Genomic DNA, 19,507 nt, shown 5'->3' on the forward strand with positions numbered 1-19,507 from the left:
TGCAACTGTGGTTTGAAACTTTGTCTTGCGACAATTTTTTATATTGTGACATATCTTGGAGGAAAAAATACAGGATCTGGCTGAAAAATAATAGTGTATGTACCCTGTAAAGCAGACAGGATTTTGTGATCTCCCTGTGATGAGTTGTATTATGCAGCATTGAATTGGAAAGGATCCACCCTGGTCTCACCTCAGTTAAGTGCAGCGATGGAAGAACTGTGAATGGCTTTCCTGCCTGGCTGCCAATTGGAGCCCCTTAAGTAGATAATTCATATCCCTTAAGATCCTCATCACACAGTCTTTGGTATTAGCCAATTGTGGACAAGACGTCAACATTCAAGGAGCATGACTGGCGAACCCTTGCAGATTTGCATGTGGATTTTAGAAATGGACGTGGTGGTGATACCTGAATGAGGGGTGAAAAATGTGTTGCTGGAAAAGCGAAGCAGGTCAGGCAGCATCCAAGGAGCTGCCTGACCTCCTGCGCTTTTCCAGCAATACATTTTTCAGCTCTGATCTCCAGCATCTGCAGTCCTCACTTTCTCCTGCCTGAATGAGGGACCCAGCCTCAAAAAGGTGTAGCCCCTTGATACTCATACTGCTTCCCCTCTCCTCCCATGACCCTTCTTCTGACCCTCTTCCTGCCATCACGTCACAGACTGTCCTTGAACAGAGGCCTTGGGAGGGTTTCATATTGACAGCCACCTCTTCTCTGCTTGCGCTGCTGAGTGCAGAAAAGCTACTAACCTCTGATTGTTCCAACAGCTCTCAGTACATGTTACCTCCCCCTCCCAGCAGCATCCTTCTTCCTGGGTGATGGCTGGCTGTTGGCCTTTCAGTTAGTGGTGCAAGATGCAGTGGGTACTTGCCATTAGTACAGGAGAGCTGACCTGGCACCACAGAGACGAGTGGTGAGCACTACGGCATTGTACACTTTGTGATTAGCCTGTGCTACAAGGCCATGGTTGCTCCACACTCAGTCTGCCGATCATACTGTTTGCTTTCGAAAGCGTATTGTCCACCTCCTTCTCTATGGTAGCATTAAACAAAACGATGGGTGTTTAAGTAGTTAAATTGCTGCACAACATTCACCTCAATTCCTAGTACTTGGTGATCTATGTTCCTCTTGGAGTGCAGGCTGATGAGGGACATCAGTTTTCTTTAAATTTATGTCTGAAAAGTAGAGCTGCATAGGGAAAAGAAAACCTGTTATTAGACCTTGCAGGTCCGACTGACTTTGAGGCAGGAGAGTGCAGTCATCAGGGAAAAGAAGTTCACTCAAAAGATTTTCCTATGTTTTTGAGAAAGCCTGAAGAAGCCTCCAATTGAAAACACCTCCATCAGTCTGAAAATATCTGTAAAGCGGTCACGGCCAGCGCACATGATACTTTTTACTATCATGCAATAAACCACATCTTGCTGTTGAAACAATGCTGGATCTTGTTCAGAATCGCAAGTTTTCTCAATGTGAACCAAACAGACTCTTAGAAACGTAGCTCGCAGCTATGGAAGGTAGGTGCTGCTCAGACATCAACTGGGGTTTCAGATTCCTGATGAAGGGCTTTTGCCCGAAGTGTCGATTTTCCAGCTTCTCGGATGCTGCCTGCCCCTGCTGTGCTTTTCCAGCACCACTCTAATCTTGACTCTGATCTCCAGCATCTGCAGCCCTCAATTTTGCCTGGGTTTTCGGAGCTGCAGAATAATCAGACTCAGGAGTGCATTGGATGGTGGGGTGTGGATTGGCTGACACTGGGACAGCTAACTAATAGAACGTAGGTAATGGACACTGCGCATGCGACAGAGACGTGCCATTGGAGACCAGGAGCTGCCGGGTCTACCTGCCCACCCTCTCTCACACAGAAAGAGCTAGGCCGTCTGCTCCTCAGTGCCTTCCCAACTCCACCCCTTTCTCACACACACATTCTTAACTGGTCACATTGGATTTGGCAACCTCAAATCTCCCTCTGGTCTCAAGGTGTTGAATGATTACCTGGCAAACCAGAGCTAGAGCGAGGGGTATGCTCCATCTCAAGCTGACATAGCTGTCTTTGAAGCTCTTGATGCTCCACCATCAGCTGACTTCTACCTGCACTTTGTTGGTACAATCATATCCTATCCAATGAAAGCACCAAGGCTTGCCTTCCAGCAACCCCTCAGTAAATATGGTTCACAAATTTTAGCAGATACAACATCAGTAAAAGCTGTGGATAATGATGACAACAATGACATCGATCTCTTTGAGCCTTTTAGCCTCTGCACTTCCCTCATCATCATTGGAAACAAAGAAGAATGTTTAGCTCAATATGAAACTAAGAAGTCCAAAAAGCCAGCACTTACTGTGAAATTATCTATTTTGTTGGATGTAAAGCCATGGGATGGTGAAACTGACATGGTCAAATTGGAAGAGTGTGTATGCTCAGTGACAATGGGTGGCTTACTTTGGGGTGCCGCCAAACTGGTTCCTGTGGGCTATGGCATCAAAAAGCTATAGATCCAATGCGTAGTTGAAGATGACAAGTTGGGAACAGATATGCTGGAAGAAACTATTGTTGCATTTGAAGATTATGTACAATCTGTTGATGTTGCAGCCTTCAATAAAGTGTAGAATGACAACAAATGAACACCTAATTAAAATTGACGTATCCAGAAGAAAAAAATAGAAGGTGGGTCATTGTCCAGCCATTTGTAGCATCATGTCAATCATACCTGGCTCCAAAATGCACAGGTTTATTTGAGGTGGCCCAAGGTGGTTTCTTCTTCACTGAAGACATCATGTCAGACTGTGAATTATTAACGCTGTGTTTTCTCTCCTAAGGTTCTGCCACACCTGCTGAACTACTTCCTATTTTTATTTCATTCAGACAGAAGCAGATTGATTCAGTGAGAAGAGGCCCTTAATAGCAGAGGTGCTGTTATTGGCAGTCAGGGCAGTCAGGGCTGGTGGAGAGTTCCTGAATTGTTTAATCAGCAAAATCCTGAAAGCTGTGAAGGCAGAGGAAGAAGATACCTTACAAAGTTGTTGAATCATGCAGTTAAAGAACCCATGTTAATCAGAGTTAAAAGTATTTAAGTTTATTTTAAAGGTCTTGGGAAGAGGCTTCAACTGAAGAAAATAACATCAAGTCAATGCAGAAATATACTGAAAAGAAACCAATTACACTTCTGTTATCTGAATAAGGACAATTAGCATTGAGAGAACTGGGATTCTTCCTTGAAATGTAAGTGTCTGTAGCATTTTTGCTCGGGTAGAAAGGTTGAATCTTTCTTTATGGTATTCGTGGCCAGCTTGTTTTAATTTGTTCTTCTAGAATGTCATTTTTTTTTTCTTTTTTGTGTAATAAACTTTTTTTGTTGTTAAAAGGACATGGGCAGCCTCTTTTTAATGACTGACCTCCACGACAAATAAAAGCAAAAATAAAACCTAACGGTCTCTCAGGTCTCACTCTAACATGCGGCGTGTCCAGAATTCTGACTAGGAGTAAAGAGCAGGCTCGATAGGTCCCGGGTCCACTGATGCCTCTACCTCTTGTTTCTCAAAAATGGCCTTTGTTTTATTTCATCTCACTCTGTTAGCATTTGCCAAGTTAGTGCCTACTTGCCTGCCTTGGCATCCATGCCTTGCCTGCCTTGGCATGCCAGCTGGTGCATTGATGCTTCATCCAGAGCCAAAGTCTGTCTGTACTGTAACTTCGCTACAAGTATGTAGGCTGCTTGACCTACTTGTCAATCAGAATGGGCCTTGATGAATGGCAAACACTGTGCATTTATTCAAGCAGATGGCCATGTTGAAATCTGGGTAGAGTCTAGTCCTGAGTCCAGCAAGGGGTCTTGGGAGTGCCAGCCAGAGGGACATTCCACATGCTGTGCAGGGGCTTGGCTGCACTCGGTTGTCAGCTCTGGCCATTCACTCTCCGCTGACTTGTCTGACTGCAGTATGGAGTGTGAGCCATGGTACCACTAGTAGAGCCAGCATCAAAGTCAGGGGAATCACGTCTCTGCAGTCAGGAGATCCCAAGACAGAGCTTGGAGTTAGCTCAGTTAGGTCGAGGGGATGCTCATCAGAGTTAGCCAGAGCTCTGGGCCAATCACAGTCCTGGCGGTCAAGAATATCTGGAGATACAGCTACCAAAATGGCCGGGGGAGTCAAGGCTGAAAGAGAGGGGAAGGTAAAGCATTGGCATGGGAACAGGGCCACGACGAGAGCAATCCCTGGGTATATTGATGGCATGAAGAGCAGAATTGGAAGTTTACACTTTGGGAGGAATCATTATTGGCACTGACCCCTTCCATCACCCCCATAGGGAGAGTGCAAGAGACAGGATGGGCATCATTAAAGTGTCATGCCTGGATTCAGGGGACAAGATAAGCAAAGAGTTGCAGTTCAATGTTGTGGATCTTCACATTGTGGGGAGATGGGTGGAAATGGGCGGTCATGTGAGGTACAAGGGACATGGAAATTGTGGGGGTACCTGGCAAACAGGAGGGGGGCCCATACTAATATTGTGGCCACAAGGAACTGTATTTCCTGCCATCTCTTGCTGTTTTCTGAATGTGCAGTGCAACAGAGAAGGGGCTGGGTGGAATCAGTATCACTTTGATGGATGAAAGCTCAGGATCCATACCTCTGAACGTGAGGACATGAAAGGAACAAATACATGAAGCATGGACTTCTAAACTCCAGCTATGTTTCATTTGCAAACATTACTTTGCGTGTCTGCAGTGCACGAGGAGTTAATGCACTTATGTGACAACCATTGATCAAAAGTGGATTGCACCATGTCACTCTAAACTGACATTGTCATCTCCATGATGCTGGAGTTAGCAGCAATAACTTAAAAGGAGATAAATGCTGCTGAAAAGCACCCAATGACCTGTGGAATATCCAAGGATGCTGTGGGTCGATCATGAACCATGGAAGTATGGCAATGCCATACAATGGACAAGGGAAGTGTGGCAGAAGACTCAAGTGAATTCAAAGGAAGGTGGAATGGTTGAAGTGGGTCTGGGATGAGAATGTGACCACACTGCAGGCACATCCTTTTGGAGCTAATGCACTGGTCACTCACGCAGAGTGGCACCTTTTACCAAGTTGTGCACATGCTGCTTGGGGCAGTACAGGTGATAGAACTGCCTGAAAGTGCAGGTTCTCAACTTGGAGCAGGTAGGTGTGCTCTTCATTGTAATCAGACAGAGTGTGCCTTACCATCTGGGTGTCACCCACATATCTCACAGTCAGAACAGGGTTCAAGATGTTGTGGTTGGAGCTGGGGAAATCAGGAACAGTTGGCTGAGGACACCGGTGAGGCCACTGAGCTGGAGGAGGCTCTCCTTGTGGATGACAGAGCTCAGTCACATTAGTCTCTCCCAGACAAGACCTGATTGACATTCGGTTCCAGTAGACGTGAGCTGGGTCCAGCAGAATATCGTGGACCATCAAGGTCATTTGGTTCACATTGTGGGGAAACTGCAGCCTCTGTTCATTTCCTCTGTGTACCCTTTTGCCAGCTGGCAATAAAAGCTCATCTTGGACTGGTCCGATTGCTTGCCTGTATGCGATGTTACCTTGCTGAGCAGTGACAAGATTTGGGTGTCTAGTGAGCATTGGGCAAAGAGTAGCAAGCACGCTGAAAGGGTCTTCAAATGAGATGTGTCTAAGATCGGGTGAAGTGTAATGGCCCGGTGATAAAACAGCAATGAGAGAATGGATGTGTAAGAAAGTGTCAACCCATGCTGACTCCGTGCCGTTAACAATGTGGCTTTGTAGTTGCCTTGTCATTAAGCTGCTGGTGAGAGGCAGCACTGGATTACCAAAGCTTGAAAGATGGCATGGGCACAAGAGATGCCAGTCTTTTGGCAGCTATCTGTTGAGAGAGAGGTTGTTGTGAAATGCTCTGTGATAAGAGGATAGAATCACATCGAGATGACATAGGGGTAGGGGACATAGGGTATTTGGCTAATGAGGCATTTTTGATTAGAAATGGGAGAAAATCTCACTGAGGCCTTGGAGCAGGAATCTCTCCGAAAAGCTCAACACAACTCAAACTCAGCCAAATCACAGTAAGATTCAGCACTTCATCTTTGCTTCAACTTTTTGTTGACTTTTTATATGTTTTTGTTGTCTGTAAGGATTTATGTCATGATTTACTAAATGTTTACTAAATTGACAGTTCTACATCAATTTGCCAATTACCTGTGAAGAATTCACTTTATTTATTCTTGGGATGTGAGTATTACTAGCATTTGTTGCCCAGGCTATGATGGACTGCCTATTTGAATTGCTGTGATCTATGTGTGGTTAAGGCGCTTCTTAATTCATATTCTTTTTGTGGTAAAATTCCTATTCAAGTTCTGGCTACAAACTAGAGTGCTCATGTGGTCCAGACAGGACCCTGATGAAGGTCTTCAAGAACGGGATGGAAACCAATTCCACCTGCTTTTTCTCTAGCTCATTTTGTGATTGGAGGCTTGAATACATCCTTCACCCCAAGCACAAAGAAAGTTACTACCTCACATAAGAGCAGAGTATTTCCTTAAGATGGTTTTAGCATTTTTGTGGAGGTTATAAGTGGATTGGTCAAATGCTGCAGGCAAAAGAGACTTCCCATGACCATTGGAAGGCACTCTCTCTCTTTCACCACCATCATTACCTACCTCCTATTTCCTACTCATCACCACCACCTCCCCCATCCTAGTGTCCCAATTGATTCTTACCTTCAATTGCTCAATTGGTATGAGCTAATCTATAAAATAATGGACTAATGTTGGCTGTTACACTTTTTGTGGATGGCCTGGATGCACCAGCAAGTTGGAGGCGGAGTAGCAGTGCAGTGTACAGACTCCTTAACCCAGAAGGCCACAGCTCGTCTACTCCATCTAGTTTTGCTTTTTTCATCTTTCTCTGCTTTTAAAGTTTCCAGTTACTTTAGTTATTAACAAGATTTGTCTTAGCTTCTCTTAATGGCTTTGACGGAACATTTTCCCAATGCGGTGATCTTGTTCCAGTGCAGCGTTCTTGTCAAAGTGTGCCAGTCCTGTCCCAGTGTAGTGGTGTAGTCTCAGTGTGACGGTGTTGTCCCAGTATGGCAGTGTAGTCCTGTGTGGCGGTGTAGTCCCAGTGTGACAGTGTTGTCCCAGAGTGACGATATAGTCCCAGTGCGGCTGTGTAGTCCCAGTGTGGCGGTGTAGTCCCAGTGTGGCGGTGTAGTCCCAGTGTGACAGAGTAGTCCCAGTGCGGCGGTGTTGTCCCAGTGTGACGGTGTTGTCCTAGTGTAATGGTGTAGTCCCAGTGTGATGGTGTAGTCCCAGTGTGGCGGTGTAGTCCCAGTGTGACAGTGTAGTCCCAGTGTGATGGTGTAGTCCCAGTGTGACAGTGTAGTTCCAGTGTGGCAGTGTTTTCCGAGTGTGGTGGTGTTGTCTGAGTGTGGCGGTGTAGTCCCAGAGTGACGGTGTAGTCCCAGTATGATGGCGTAATCCCAGTGTGATGGTGTAGTTCCAGTGTGGCGGTTTAGTCCCAGGGTGACGGTGTAGTCCCAGTGTGATGGTGTAGTCACAGTGAAATGGTGTTGTCCCAGTGTGATTGCATAGTCTCAGTGTGACCGTTTTCTCCCAGTGTGGTGGTGTAGTGCCAGTGTGACAGTGTTGTTTCAGTGCGGCACTGTAGTCTCAGAGTGATGGTGTTGTCCCAGTGCGGTGGTGTAGTCTCAGAGTGATCGTGTTGTCCCAGTGTGGCGGTGTAGTCCCAGTATGACGGTGTAGTCCCAGTGTGAAGGTGTAGTCTCAGAGTGACGGTGTAGTCCCAGTGCAGTGGTATTGTCCCACTGTGGCGGTGTAGTCCCAGTGTGGCGGTCTAGTCCCAGTGTGATGGTGTAGTCCCAGTGTGACGGTGTAGTCCCAGTGCAGCGGTGTTGTCCCAGTGTAGCAGTGTAGTTCCGGTGTGACGGTGTCATCCCAGTGCAGCAGTGTAGTACCAGAGTGACAGTGTTATCCCAGTGTGGTGGTATAGTTCCAGTGTGAAGGTGTAGACTCAGAGTGACGGTGTTGTCCCAGTGTGGTGGTGTAGTCCCAGTGCGGCAGTGTAGTCCCAGAGTGACTGTGTTGTCCCAGTGTGACAGTGTAGACCCAGAGTGATGGCGTAGTCCCAGTGCGGTGGTGTTGTTTCAGTGCAGCGGTGTAGTCCCAGTGTGATGATGTAGTCCCAGTGCGGCAGTGTTGTGCCAGAGTGACTGTGTTGTCCCAGTGTGAGGGTGTAGTCCCAGAGTGATGGCGTAGTCCCAGTGTGATGGTGTAGTCCCAAAGTGATGGTGTAGTCCCAGTGTGAAGGTGTAGTCTCAGAGTGACGGTGTAGTCCCAGTGCAGTGGTATTGTCCCACTGTGGCGGTGTAGTCCCAGTGTGGCGGTCTAGTCCCAGTGTGATGGTGTAGTCCCAGTGTGACAATGTAGACCCAGAGTGATGGTGTAGTCCCAGTGCGGTGGTGTTGTTTCAGTGCGGCAGTGTAGTCCCAGTGTGTTGGTATAGTCCCAGTGTGGCAGTGTTGTGCCAGAGTGACTGTGTTGTCCCAGTGTGAGGGTGTAGGCCCAGAGTGATGGCGTAGTCCCAGTGTGATGGTGTAGTCCCAAAGTGATGGTGTAGTCCCAGTGTGACGGTGTAGTCACAGAGTGGCAGTGTAGTCCCAGAGTGACAGTGTAGTCCCAGTGCAGCGGTGTTGTTTCGGTGCGGCGGTGTAGACTCAGAGTGACGGTGTTGTCCCAGTATGGCGGTGTCGTCCCAGTGTGGCGGTGTAGTTCCAGTGTGATGGTGTATTCTCAGAGTGGCAGTGTTGTCCCAGTGTGGCGTTGATGTCCCAGTGTGACGGTGTTGTCCCAGTGCGGTGGTGTAGACTCAGAGTGACAATGTTGTTCCAGTGTGGCGGTGTAATCCCAGTGTGACGGTGTCGTCCCAGTGTGATGGTGTATTCTCAGAGTGGCGGTGTTGTCCCAGTGTGATGGTGTAGTCCCAGTGCGGCAGTGTTGTCCCAGAGTGGCGGTGTAGTCCCAGAGTGACTGTGTTGTCCCAGCGTGACAATGTAGACCCAGAGTGATGGTGTAGTCCCAGTGCGGTGGTGTTGTTTCAGTGCGGCAGTGTTATGCCAGAGTGACTGTGTTGTCCCAGTGTGAGGGTGTAGTCCCAGAGTGATGGCGTAGTCCCAGTGTGATGGTGTAGTCCCAAAGTGATGGTGTAGTCCCAGTGTGACGGTGTAGTCCCAGAGTGGCAGTGTAGTCCCAGAGTGACAGTGTAGTCCCAGTGCAGAGGTGTTGTCCCAGTGTAGCAGTGTAGTCCCAGTGTGACAGTGTCATCCCAGTGCAGCAGTGTAGTACCAGAGTGACAGTGTTCTCCCAATGTGGCGGTGGAGTCCCAGTGCGGCAGTGTTGTCCCAGAGTGACTGTGTTGTCCCAGTGTGACAGTGTAGACCCAGAGTGATGGCATAGTCCCAGTGCAGTGGTGTTGTTTCAGTGCAGCGGTGTAGTCCCAGTGTGATGGTGTAGTCCCAGTGCGGCAGTGTTGTGCCAGAGTGACTGTGTTGTCCCAGTGTGAGGGTGTAGTCCCAGAGTGACGGTGTTGTCCCAGTGAGATGGTGTAGTCCCAGAGTGACGGTGTTGTCCCAGTGTGATGGTGTAGTCCCAGTGCGATGGTGTAGTCCTAGTGCGGCAGTGTTGTTCCAGTGTGGCGGTGTAGTCCCAGTGTGACTGTGTTGTCCCAGTGTGAGGGTGTAGTCCCAGAGTGACGGTGTAATCCCGGTGCAGCGGTATTGTTTCAGTGCAGTGGTGTAGTCCCAGTGTGATGGCGTAGTCCCAGTATGACGGTGTAGTCCCAGTATGGTGGTATTGTCCCAGTGCAGCGGTGTTGTCCCAGTGTTATGGTGTAGTCCCAGTGTTATGGTGTAGTCCCAGTGTGGCGGTGTAGTCCCTGTATGGCGGTGTAGTCCCTGTATGGCGGTGTAGTCCCAGTGCGGCGGTGTTGTCCCAGTGTGATGTTGTACTCCCAGTGCAGCGGTGTAGTCCCGGCAGTGTAGTCCCAGAGTGACGGTGTGGTCCCAGATTGACGGTGTAGTTCCAGTGCGGCGGTGCTGTTTCAGCGTGGCTGTGTAGACCCAGTGTGAAGATGTAGTCTCAGAGTGACAGTGTAGTCCCAGTGTGGCGGTGTAGTCCCAGTGTGGCGGTGTAGTCCCAGAGTGATGGTGTGGTCCCAGAGTGACCGTGTAGTCCCAGTGTGACCGTGTAGTCCCAGTGCGGCGGTGTTATTTCAGTGCAGTGGTGTAGTCCCAGTGTGATGGTGTAGTCCCAGTGTGACGGTGTAGTCCCAGTACGGTGGTATTGTCCCAGTGCAGCCTTGTAGTCCCAGTGCGGCGGTGTATTCCCAGTGTGGCGGTGTATTCCCAGTGTGGCGGTGTAGTCCCAGTGTGGCAGTTTAGTCCCAGAGTGACGGTGTTGTCCCAGGTTGACGGTGTATTCCCAAAGTGACGATGTAGTCACAGTGTGATGGTGTCGTCCCAGTGCGGCGGTGTCGTCCCAGTGCGGCGGTGTCGTCCCAGTGTGACGGTGTACTCCCAGTGTAGTCCCAGTGCAGCGGTGTAGTCCCAGTGTGGCAGTGTAGTCCCAGAGTGACGGTGTAGTCCCAGTGCGGCAGTGTTGTTTCAGTGTAGCAGTGTAGTCTCAGTGTGATGCTGTAGTCCCACTGTGATGGTGTAGTCCCAGTGCGGTGGTGTAGTCCCAGTGTGATGCTGTAGTCCCAAAGTGATAGTGTAGTCCCAGTTAAGCGGTGTAGTCCCAGTGTGTCAGTGTTGTCCCAGTGTGTCAGTGTTGTCCCAGTGTGAAGGTGTAGTCTCAGAGTACGGTGTTGTCCCAGTGCAGCCGTGTAGTCCCAGTGTGGTGGTGTAGTCCCAGAGTGATGGTGTTGTCCCAGTGTGACGGTGTCGTCCCAGTGCGGCAGTGTTGTCCCAGATTAGTGGTGTAGTCCCAGAGGGACTGTGTTAGAAACATAGAAACATAGAAAAAATACAGCGCAGTACAAGCCCTTCGGCCCTCGATGTTGCGCCGACCGAAGCCTACCTAACCTACACTAGCCCAATAACGTCCATATGCTTATCAAATGCTCGCTTGAATGACCATAAAGAGGGAGAGTCCACCACTGATACTGGCAGGGCATTCCATGAACTCACAACTCGCTGAGTAAAGAATCTACCCCTATCACCTGTCCTATACTAACCTCCCCTTAATTTAAAGCTGTGTCCCCTCGTAACAGCTGACTCCATACGCGGAAAAAGGTTCTCACTGTCAACCCTATCTAAACCCCTAATCATCTTGTACACCTCTATCAAATCTCCCCTAAACCTTCTTTTCTCCAATGAGAACAGCCCCAATTGCCTCAGCCTTTCCTCATACGATCTTCCTACCATGCCAGGCAACATCCTGGTAAACCTCCTCTGCACCCGTTCCAGTGCCTCCAAATCCTTCCTATAGTATGGAGACTAAAACTGCACACAATACTCCAGATGAGGCCGCACCAGAGTCTTATACAACTGCAACATGACCTCAGGACTCCGGAACTCAATTCCTCTACCAATAAAGCCCAGTACGCCATATGCCTTTGTCACAGCACTATTTACCTGGGTGGCAACTTTCAGAGATCTGTGTACATGGACACCAAGATCCCTCTGCTCATCCACAATACCAAGTAGCCTACCATTAGCCCAGTAATCCATCTTCTTGTTACTCCTACCAAAGTGAATGACTTCACACTTAGCTACATTGAACTCCATTTGTCACCTTTCTGCCCAGCTCTGCAACTTTTCTATATCCCGCTGTAACCTGCCACATCCTTCTTCGCTGTCCACCACTCCACTGACTTTCGTATCATCCGCGAACTTGCTCACCCAGCCTTCAAGCCCCTCCTCCAGGTCATTTATAAAAATGACAAACAGCAATGGTCCCAAAACAGATCCTTGCTGAACACCGCTAGTAACTGCACTCCAAGATGAACCTATACCATCAACTACTACCCTCCGTCTCCTTCCAGCCAGCCAATTCCTAATCCAATCCTCTAATGCACCCTCAATGCCATACCTCCGTAATTTTTGCATTAGCCTACCATGGGGTACCTTATCAAACGCCTTGCTAAAATCCATATACACCACATCTACTGCTTTACCCTCGTCCACTTCCTTGGTCACCTTCTCAAAGAACTCAATAAGGTTTGTGAGGCACGACCTGCCCTTCACAAAACAATGCTGTCTATCCTTGATCACATTATTCCTATCCAGATGTTCATACATCCTATCCCTTACAATTCTCTCTAAGACTTTGCCCACAACAGAAGTGAGACTCACTGGCCTATAGTTACTAGGGCTGTCCCTACTCCCCTTCTTGAACAGGGGGACCACATTCGCTATCCTCCAGTCTTCTGGCACTATTCCTGTACACAACGACGACATAAAAATCAAGGCCAATGGCTCCGCTATCTCCTCCCTAGCTTCCCAGAGGATCCTAGGATAAATGCCATCAGGCCCAGGGGACTTATCTATTTTCACCCTTTCCAGTATTCCCTGGACCTCTTCCCTACATACCTCAAGGCCATCCATTCTAATCACTTGTGACTCAATATTCACATCAGCAACAATGTCCTGTTCCTGAGTGAATACTGATGAAAAGTATTGATTTAGTGTCTCTCCAATCTCCTCCGCCTCCACGCACAACCTTCCACTACTATCCTTGACTGGACCAATACCTACCCTAGTCATCCTTTTATTCTTGACATACCTATAGAAAGCCTTTGGGTTTTCCCTAATCCTACCAACCAAGGACTTTACATGTCCCCTTCTCGCTGCTCTTAGCTCTCTCTTTAGATCCTTCCTGGCTACCTTATAACACTCAATCGCCCCAATTGAACCTTCACGCCTCATCTTTACATAGGCCGCCCTCTTCCCTTTTACAAGGGATTCCAATTCCTTATTAAACCACAGCTCCCTCACAAGACCCTTTCCTCCCTGCCTGACTGGTACATATTTATCAAGGACACCCAACAGCTGCTCCTTGAACAAGCTCCACATATCATTTGTGTCCTTCCCTTGAAGCCTATTTTTCCAATCCACACATCCTACGTCATGCCTCACCACATCATAATTTCCCTGCCCCCAGCTATAACTCCTGCCCTGCAGTGCACACTTATCCCTCTCCATCACTAGAGTAAAAGTCACTGAGTTGTGGTCACTGTCCCCGAAGTGCTTACCTACCTCCAAGTCTAACACCTGGCCTGGTTCATTACCTAGAACCAAATCCAGTATAGCCTCACTCTTGTTGGCCTGTCTACATATTGCGTCAGGAAACCCTCCTGCACACATTGGACAAACACCGACCCATCTAACGAACTCGAGCTATAGCTTTCCCAGTCAATATCTGGGAAGTTAAAGTCCCCCATAACAACCACCCTACTACTTTCACTCTTCTCCTGAATCATCCTTGCAATACTTTCCTCTACATCTCTCGAACTATAAGGAGGCCTGTAGAAAACTCCTAACAGGGTGACCTCACCTTTCCTATTTCTAACCTCAGCCCAAACTACCTCAGATGGCAAGTCTTCCTCCATTTTCCTTTCCACCGCTGTAATACTACCCTTGACAAGCAATGCTACACCTCCCCCTCTTTTACCCCCACCTCTGACCCTACTAAAACATTTAAACCCTGGAACCTGCAATAGCCATTCCTGTCCCTGTTCTACCCACATCTCTGTAATGGCCACAACGTCGAAGTCCCAGGTACCAACCGACGCTGCAAGTTCACCTACCTTATTTCTTATACTTCTGGCATTGAAGTATACACACTTCAAGCCACCTTCCTGTTTACCGGCACCCTCCTTCAAGATCGATGCCTTGTTCCTAACCTCCCTACACTCAAGGTCCTGTACCCTAAAGCTACAGTCCAGGTTCCCATGCCCCTGCAGAGTTAGTTTAAACCCTCCCAAAGAGCATTAGCAAACCTCCTCCCAAGGATGCTGGTGCCCCTCAGGTTCAGGTGGAGACCATCCTGTTTATAGAGGTCCCACCTTCCCCAGAAAGAACCCCAGTTGTCCAGAAACTGGAATCCCTCCCTCCTGCACCATCCCTGTAGCCATGCATTTAACTGTTCTCTCTCCCTATTCCTCGACTCTCTATCACGTGGCACGGGTAACAAACCAGAGACAACAACTCTGTTCGTTCTAGCTCTGAGCTTCCAACCTAGCTCCCTGAAAGCCTGCCTAACATCCTCACCCCTCTTTCTACCTATGTCGTTGGTGCCAACGTGGACCACGACCTGGGGCTGCTCCCCCTCCCCCTTAAGGACCCGGAAAACACGATCAGAGACATCACGTACCCTTGCACCTGGGAGGCAACATACCAATCGTGAGTCTCTGTCGCCCCTGCAAAACCGCCTATCTGTGCCCCTCACTATTGAGTCCCCAATAACTATCGCTCTACCTTTCTCCGCCCTTCCCTTCTGAGCAGTGGGGACAGGCTCCATGCCAGAGGCCTGAACCTCATTGCTTACCCCTGGTAAGTCCCCCCCGCCACAAGTATCCAAAACGGTATACTTGTTATTGAGGGGAACGGCCGCAGGGGGTCTCTGCACTGGCTGCTCTGGTATTGTTGTCCCAGTGTGAGGGTGTAGTCCCATAGTGATGGTGTAGTCCCAGTGCAGCGGTGTTGTTTCAGTGTGGCAGTGCAGTCCCAGTGTTAAGGTGTAGTCTCAGAGTGACGGTGTTGTCTCAGTGCGGTGGTGTAGGCCCAGTGTGGCGGTGTAGTCCCAGTGTAGTGGTGTTGTCTCACTGTGTTGTCCCAGAGTGGCGATATAGTCCCAGAGGGACTGTGTTTCCCAGTGTGAGGGTGTAGTCCCAGAGTGATGGTGTAGTCCCAGTGTAGTGGTGTTGTCTCACTGTGTTGTCCCAGAGTGGCGATATAGTCCCAGAGGGACTGTGTTGTCCCAGTGTGAGGGTGTAGTCCCAGAGTGATGGTGTAGTCCCAGTGTGGCTGTGTAGTCCCAGTGTGATAGTGTCGTCCAAGTGTGACGGTGTTGTCCCAGTGCAATGGTGTTATCCCAGTGTGATGGTGTAGTCCCAGTGCAATGGTGTTATCCCAGTGTGGCGGTGTAGTCCCAGTGTGACGGTATAGGCCCAGTGTGACAGTGTCGTCTCAGTGCGGCAGTGTAGTACCAGAGTGACAGTGTTCTCCCAGTGTGGCGGTGTAGTCCCAATGTGAAGGTGTAGTCTCAGAGTGACGGTGTTGTCCCAGTGCGGCGGTGTAGTCCCAGCTTGGCGGTGTAGTCCCAGAGTGACGATGTTGTCCCAGTGTGAGGGTGTAGTCCCAGAGGGATGGTGTAGTCCCAGTGCGGCAGTGTTGTTTCAGTGCAGTGGTGCAGTCCCAGTGTGATGGCGTAGTCCCAGTACGCTGGTATAGTCCCAGTGCAGCGGTGTAGTCCCAGAGTGACAGTGTAGTCCCAGTGTGATGGTGTAGTCCCAGTGCAGTGGTGTAGTCCCACTGTGGCGGTGTAGTCCCAGTGCGGCGGTGTAGTCCCAGTGTGACGGTGTAGTCCCAGTTTGGCGGTGTAGTCCCAAGGTGACGGTGTAGTCCCAGTGCGGCAGTTTAATCCCAGAGTGACGGTGTAGTCCCAGTGTGGATGTCGTCCCAGTTTGACGGTGTAGTCCCAGTGCGGCAGTGTCGTCCCAGAGTGAAAGTGTAGTCCCAGTGTGGAGGTGTAGTCCCAGAGTGACGGTGTTGTCCCAGTGCGGCAGTGTTGTCGCAGTGTGGTGGTGTGGTCCCAGAGTGATGGTGTAGTCCTAGTATGATGATGTAGTCCCACTATGATGGTGCAGTGCCAGTGTTGCGGTGTAGTCCCAGTGTGGTGGTGTAGTCCCAATGTGATGGTGTAGTCCTAGTGTGATGGTGTAGTCCTAGTATGGCGGTGAAGTCCCAGGGTGACGGTGTAGTCCCAGTGTGACAGTGTAGTCCCAGTGTGGCGGTGTAGTCCCAAAGTGAGGGTGTAGTCCCGGTGTGGTGGTGTAGTCCCAGTGTGACGGTGTAGTCCCAGTTTGGCGGTGTAGTCCCAGAGTGACGGTGTAGTCCCAGTGTGGCGATGTAGTCCAAGTGTGACGGTGTAGTCCCAGTGTGACGGTGTAGTCCCGGTGTGGTGATGTAGTCCCAGTGCAGCGTTGTCAATGTTGTTTCCAGGTTCTCCAGCTGTCCGGTACTTGACCTCATCTAGGAGTGGCTGACTTCTTCGGCAGAGCCTTCTGGCCCCGTATTTGAGTGGCCGGGCATGGCAATCTCATCCAGTTGCATATTCGGGTATTCCATCATTCCTTAATTGGCTTACCCTGAGCCCAGGACCCAACTGATAAACATTGTGTTAATTTTACTTTTTAATTCTTTCTTTTTTCATTGATTGAGGCACCGTGATCAGGTGACTTATATAAGTTTTTATTGTATTTTTCATGTAAAACTACATGTGACAATAGATTTTTGTTGTGTTCTATTCTATTGTCAAATATGAAGATAAGGGACAGAAAGGAAAGGATGAGAAGGATAAGCAACTTGAATACCCTCCTGTACTTCATGACTAATGAAGTAATATTGAATTGTCATCTCTGTCGTAATATAAAAAATCTTAGAAGCTAATATTTGCACGGCAATGTCATACAAATAACAATTAGATAATATACATTTTAGCTGTTGATTATGGGATAAATATTGGCCAATATATTGTTTTACTTTAAATAGAGTTGAGGGACTTGTTACAGTTACCCACTCCCTGAGAGGGCAGTTATGGACTTCACTTGTCTTCCAGCCATTTAGCTTCAGAATTGTTGGTATTCTTATCCTTTTGTTCATCTTGGCCACAATCCTACCTGTTTCTGTAATCTTCTAAAATCTCTGTATTCCTCCACCTCCCAAGTTCTCACTCATCTGTCATTTTCTTTATAGACTACAGACATAGAATCCCTACAGTGTGGAAACAGGCCGTTTGGCCCATTGAGTCCACACCGGCCCTCCATGTTTTGGTGTAAGCTCACTGAAAAGCCACAACAGGAAAGTCCCAAGCTGCATGAGGGAGTGCTATTCTGAGAAATGAGGGAACATCAAGATAGCCTCACTGTACCGTTTGCTATAATAGTTTGCTTGATGCATATTCTGGGTTCCTGAAAGGGGAAAGTGCTACAAAATATCAAACACAAAATATCAAGGAGAGAGCATTGACATCGAGATAATGTAATTGGACTGGTTAATGTTGAGGCCAATGAGTGTGGGTTTACATCCTGCCATGGCCGATAAAGGGCTTTTGCCTGAAAAGTTGATTTTCCTGCTCCTCGGATGCTGCCTGACCTGCTTTTCCAGCACCACTCTAATCTAGACTCTGATCTCCAGCATCTGGAGTCCTCACTTTCGCCTGGTGAATTTGAATCCAATGATTAGACAAATGAAAAAGGTGTGAAAATGAATAAAAGGTTAACTATGAGATCGGAATCAATTGTTGTAAACCCGTCTTGTTCGCTAAAGTCCTTTTGCAAAAAAAAAAATCTGCAGTCTTTACTGGATCTGGCCTACATGTGACTCCAGCGTCCCACCAATGCCCCTGGGCAATTAGGAATGTGCAACAAATGCTGACCTTGCCAGTAATGCCCACATCTCATTAAAAAAAAAAGAAAAATTAAAAGAAACCCTCCATGCAATTTCACCCACAGATGTGATTTGCAGTTACTTTCCAACTGAAAAAGTAACCGTTTGTAAGCTACCACGGCCTTGTGTGTTGTACGAGATAGTGCTTTGTTGTTACATAGTGTGGAAGTTCAAGTCAATTTGCGATTCAATTCTGAACAGTTGGTGAGGCTGGCCACTTCCTTTCGCAGTTTCCTCTTTCCTCAGCTCGAAGGGAGGAGGGTATTCAGGTAGTTGTGACAGTGCAGATCTGCATCAACTGAAGGAAGTCACTTATCCGTGATGGTAACAGATTTCACTGCCCGCCGAGCAGGAAGACGTTAGACTCAGCTGCTGAGTGTAGTACCGGCTGAAATGCTGCGAATATGTAGACCTATGCCAAAGACGGCTCATTTCTGAACACACTGTTCAGAACTTTTAAGGATTTTGTTTTTTGTTTTGTTGCCTTGAACTGAAAATGTCGGTAATCCATCCCACATTACACTACCCTTGCTCATGTGGTGCTCAAAGCTGTGCTTCGTTCAAGGGATACAGCACCGTCATGGGGAACCATTATAGACAAGTGGGATTTTTTAACCATTATTTTCAATGCTGCTTTGTAATCTGGCACTGGGTATGTATGATCTAAGATCCCTAATTTTAATACTATGCATTAAAATATGTTTCAGTGTCTTTTGAAAGCAATTTGATTATTCAGCTTGTATTAACAGACAGTCCATTTAAAGCATGTTTAATAGCATGTTTTCATTTTGAGGTGGTTTATAAGTTAGCAAAGTTCACCACGTAGTGCTGCCTCCATTTCCATTTCAGCATGGAAGCAGTATCTGCTCAGTGACTTTGAATATAAACGGATACTTCACTCCCAACTCACCCCCTTGCCTTGTTGCCTCCTGCTTGCTGCTTCTTTCTCAGTGCCCCCTGCCTTGCCATTTACCTCCCTGACCCCCTCACTGGCTGTTTCCATCTCTGGAACCCCACCCCCCCAAACCCCCACCCCTTGCTCAATCTTGCTCTGGAATATATCTGGCATTTTGCACCTTTCAACACCCACTTCTTGAAGTTTGCCCCAATCCATTTAGTACATGTGAGATTTCTTTCTGAAGAGCTCCTGTCAACTAAGTTTTTTAAAAAAATATATGTCTCAGATGTAGAAATGTTTGTTTACACTTGATAACCATGTTATTTTACATAGAATAATTAACCTTTGATTGTGTATCAATGGACTGTGGCTGAAGTTAATTGGTTCTGTTGTACTGATTGCAGGATCCTAACAAGGTTAGCATGTATTGAGTAAGTAGAGGACTCATATTATTGTCCCTACATTTGTGTGCATCTCAAAGGTGAAGAACTTTAGCTACAGAGAGAATTTAGAGAATCTGGGCTTATCGTCTTGGAAATGAGAGGTTTGGAAGAAGATTTAATAAAATTGTTCAAAATAATGTAGGGTTTGGACACTGCAAATAGAGAGAAGTATAGCAGATCAAGGACCACAGCAGATAAATTTAAAGTACTTGGCCAATGGCAACATGATGAGAACATTTATGTTTTAACTCAGCGAGTGGTTGGAGAATGTGGTAGAAGCAGCTGAGTTGCTGCAGCAGGGAGCTGTCACAGACGTGATGGGATGTCTGTGCCTCCTTTTGTGCTCTAGCCATTCTAGGAATAAATAAGTTGCTCACTCACTTTTTTCAGTGGGTCCTTATAAAGTTTTTATCTACTTGCTTCATAATTCGACGCCATGTGGATCTAAAGTTGAAGTGTGGCCCATGGCTTTAATATATCCCCAAGTT

At 47.9% G+C, this 19,507-nt stretch overlaps 1 protein-coding gene and 1 pseudogene across 1 annotated transcript in view; both read left to right on the forward strand.

Annotated features, from left to right (window-relative positions):
• Positions 1-1,505: 1,505 nt before the first annotated feature.
• LOC132832159 (elongation factor 1-beta-like) lies at positions 1,506-2,616 on the forward strand (annotated as a pseudogene).
• A 15,396-nt stretch (positions 2,617-18,012) lies between these two features.
• The window catches only part of zdhhc11 (zinc finger DHHC-type containing 11), a 98,940-nt gene continuing 97,445 nt past the window's right edge, over positions 18,013-19,507 (forward strand). The window contains exon 1 of the mRNA XM_060849990.1: positions 18,013-18,330. Within this exon, the coding sequence (XP_060705973.1) occupies positions 18,175-18,330 (156 nt within the window). The 5' untranslated portion in view covers positions 18,013-18,174. The remainder of the gene's footprint in view (positions 18,331-19,507) is intronic.

Source organism: Hemiscyllium ocellatum, chromosome 34 (assembly GCF_020745735.1).
Source record: "Hemiscyllium ocellatum isolate sHemOce1 chromosome 34, sHemOce1.pat.X.cur, whole genome shotgun sequence".
In the NCBI taxonomy this organism is placed as follows: domain Eukaryota; kingdom Metazoa; phylum Chordata; class Chondrichthyes; order Orectolobiformes; family Hemiscylliidae; genus Hemiscyllium; species Hemiscyllium ocellatum.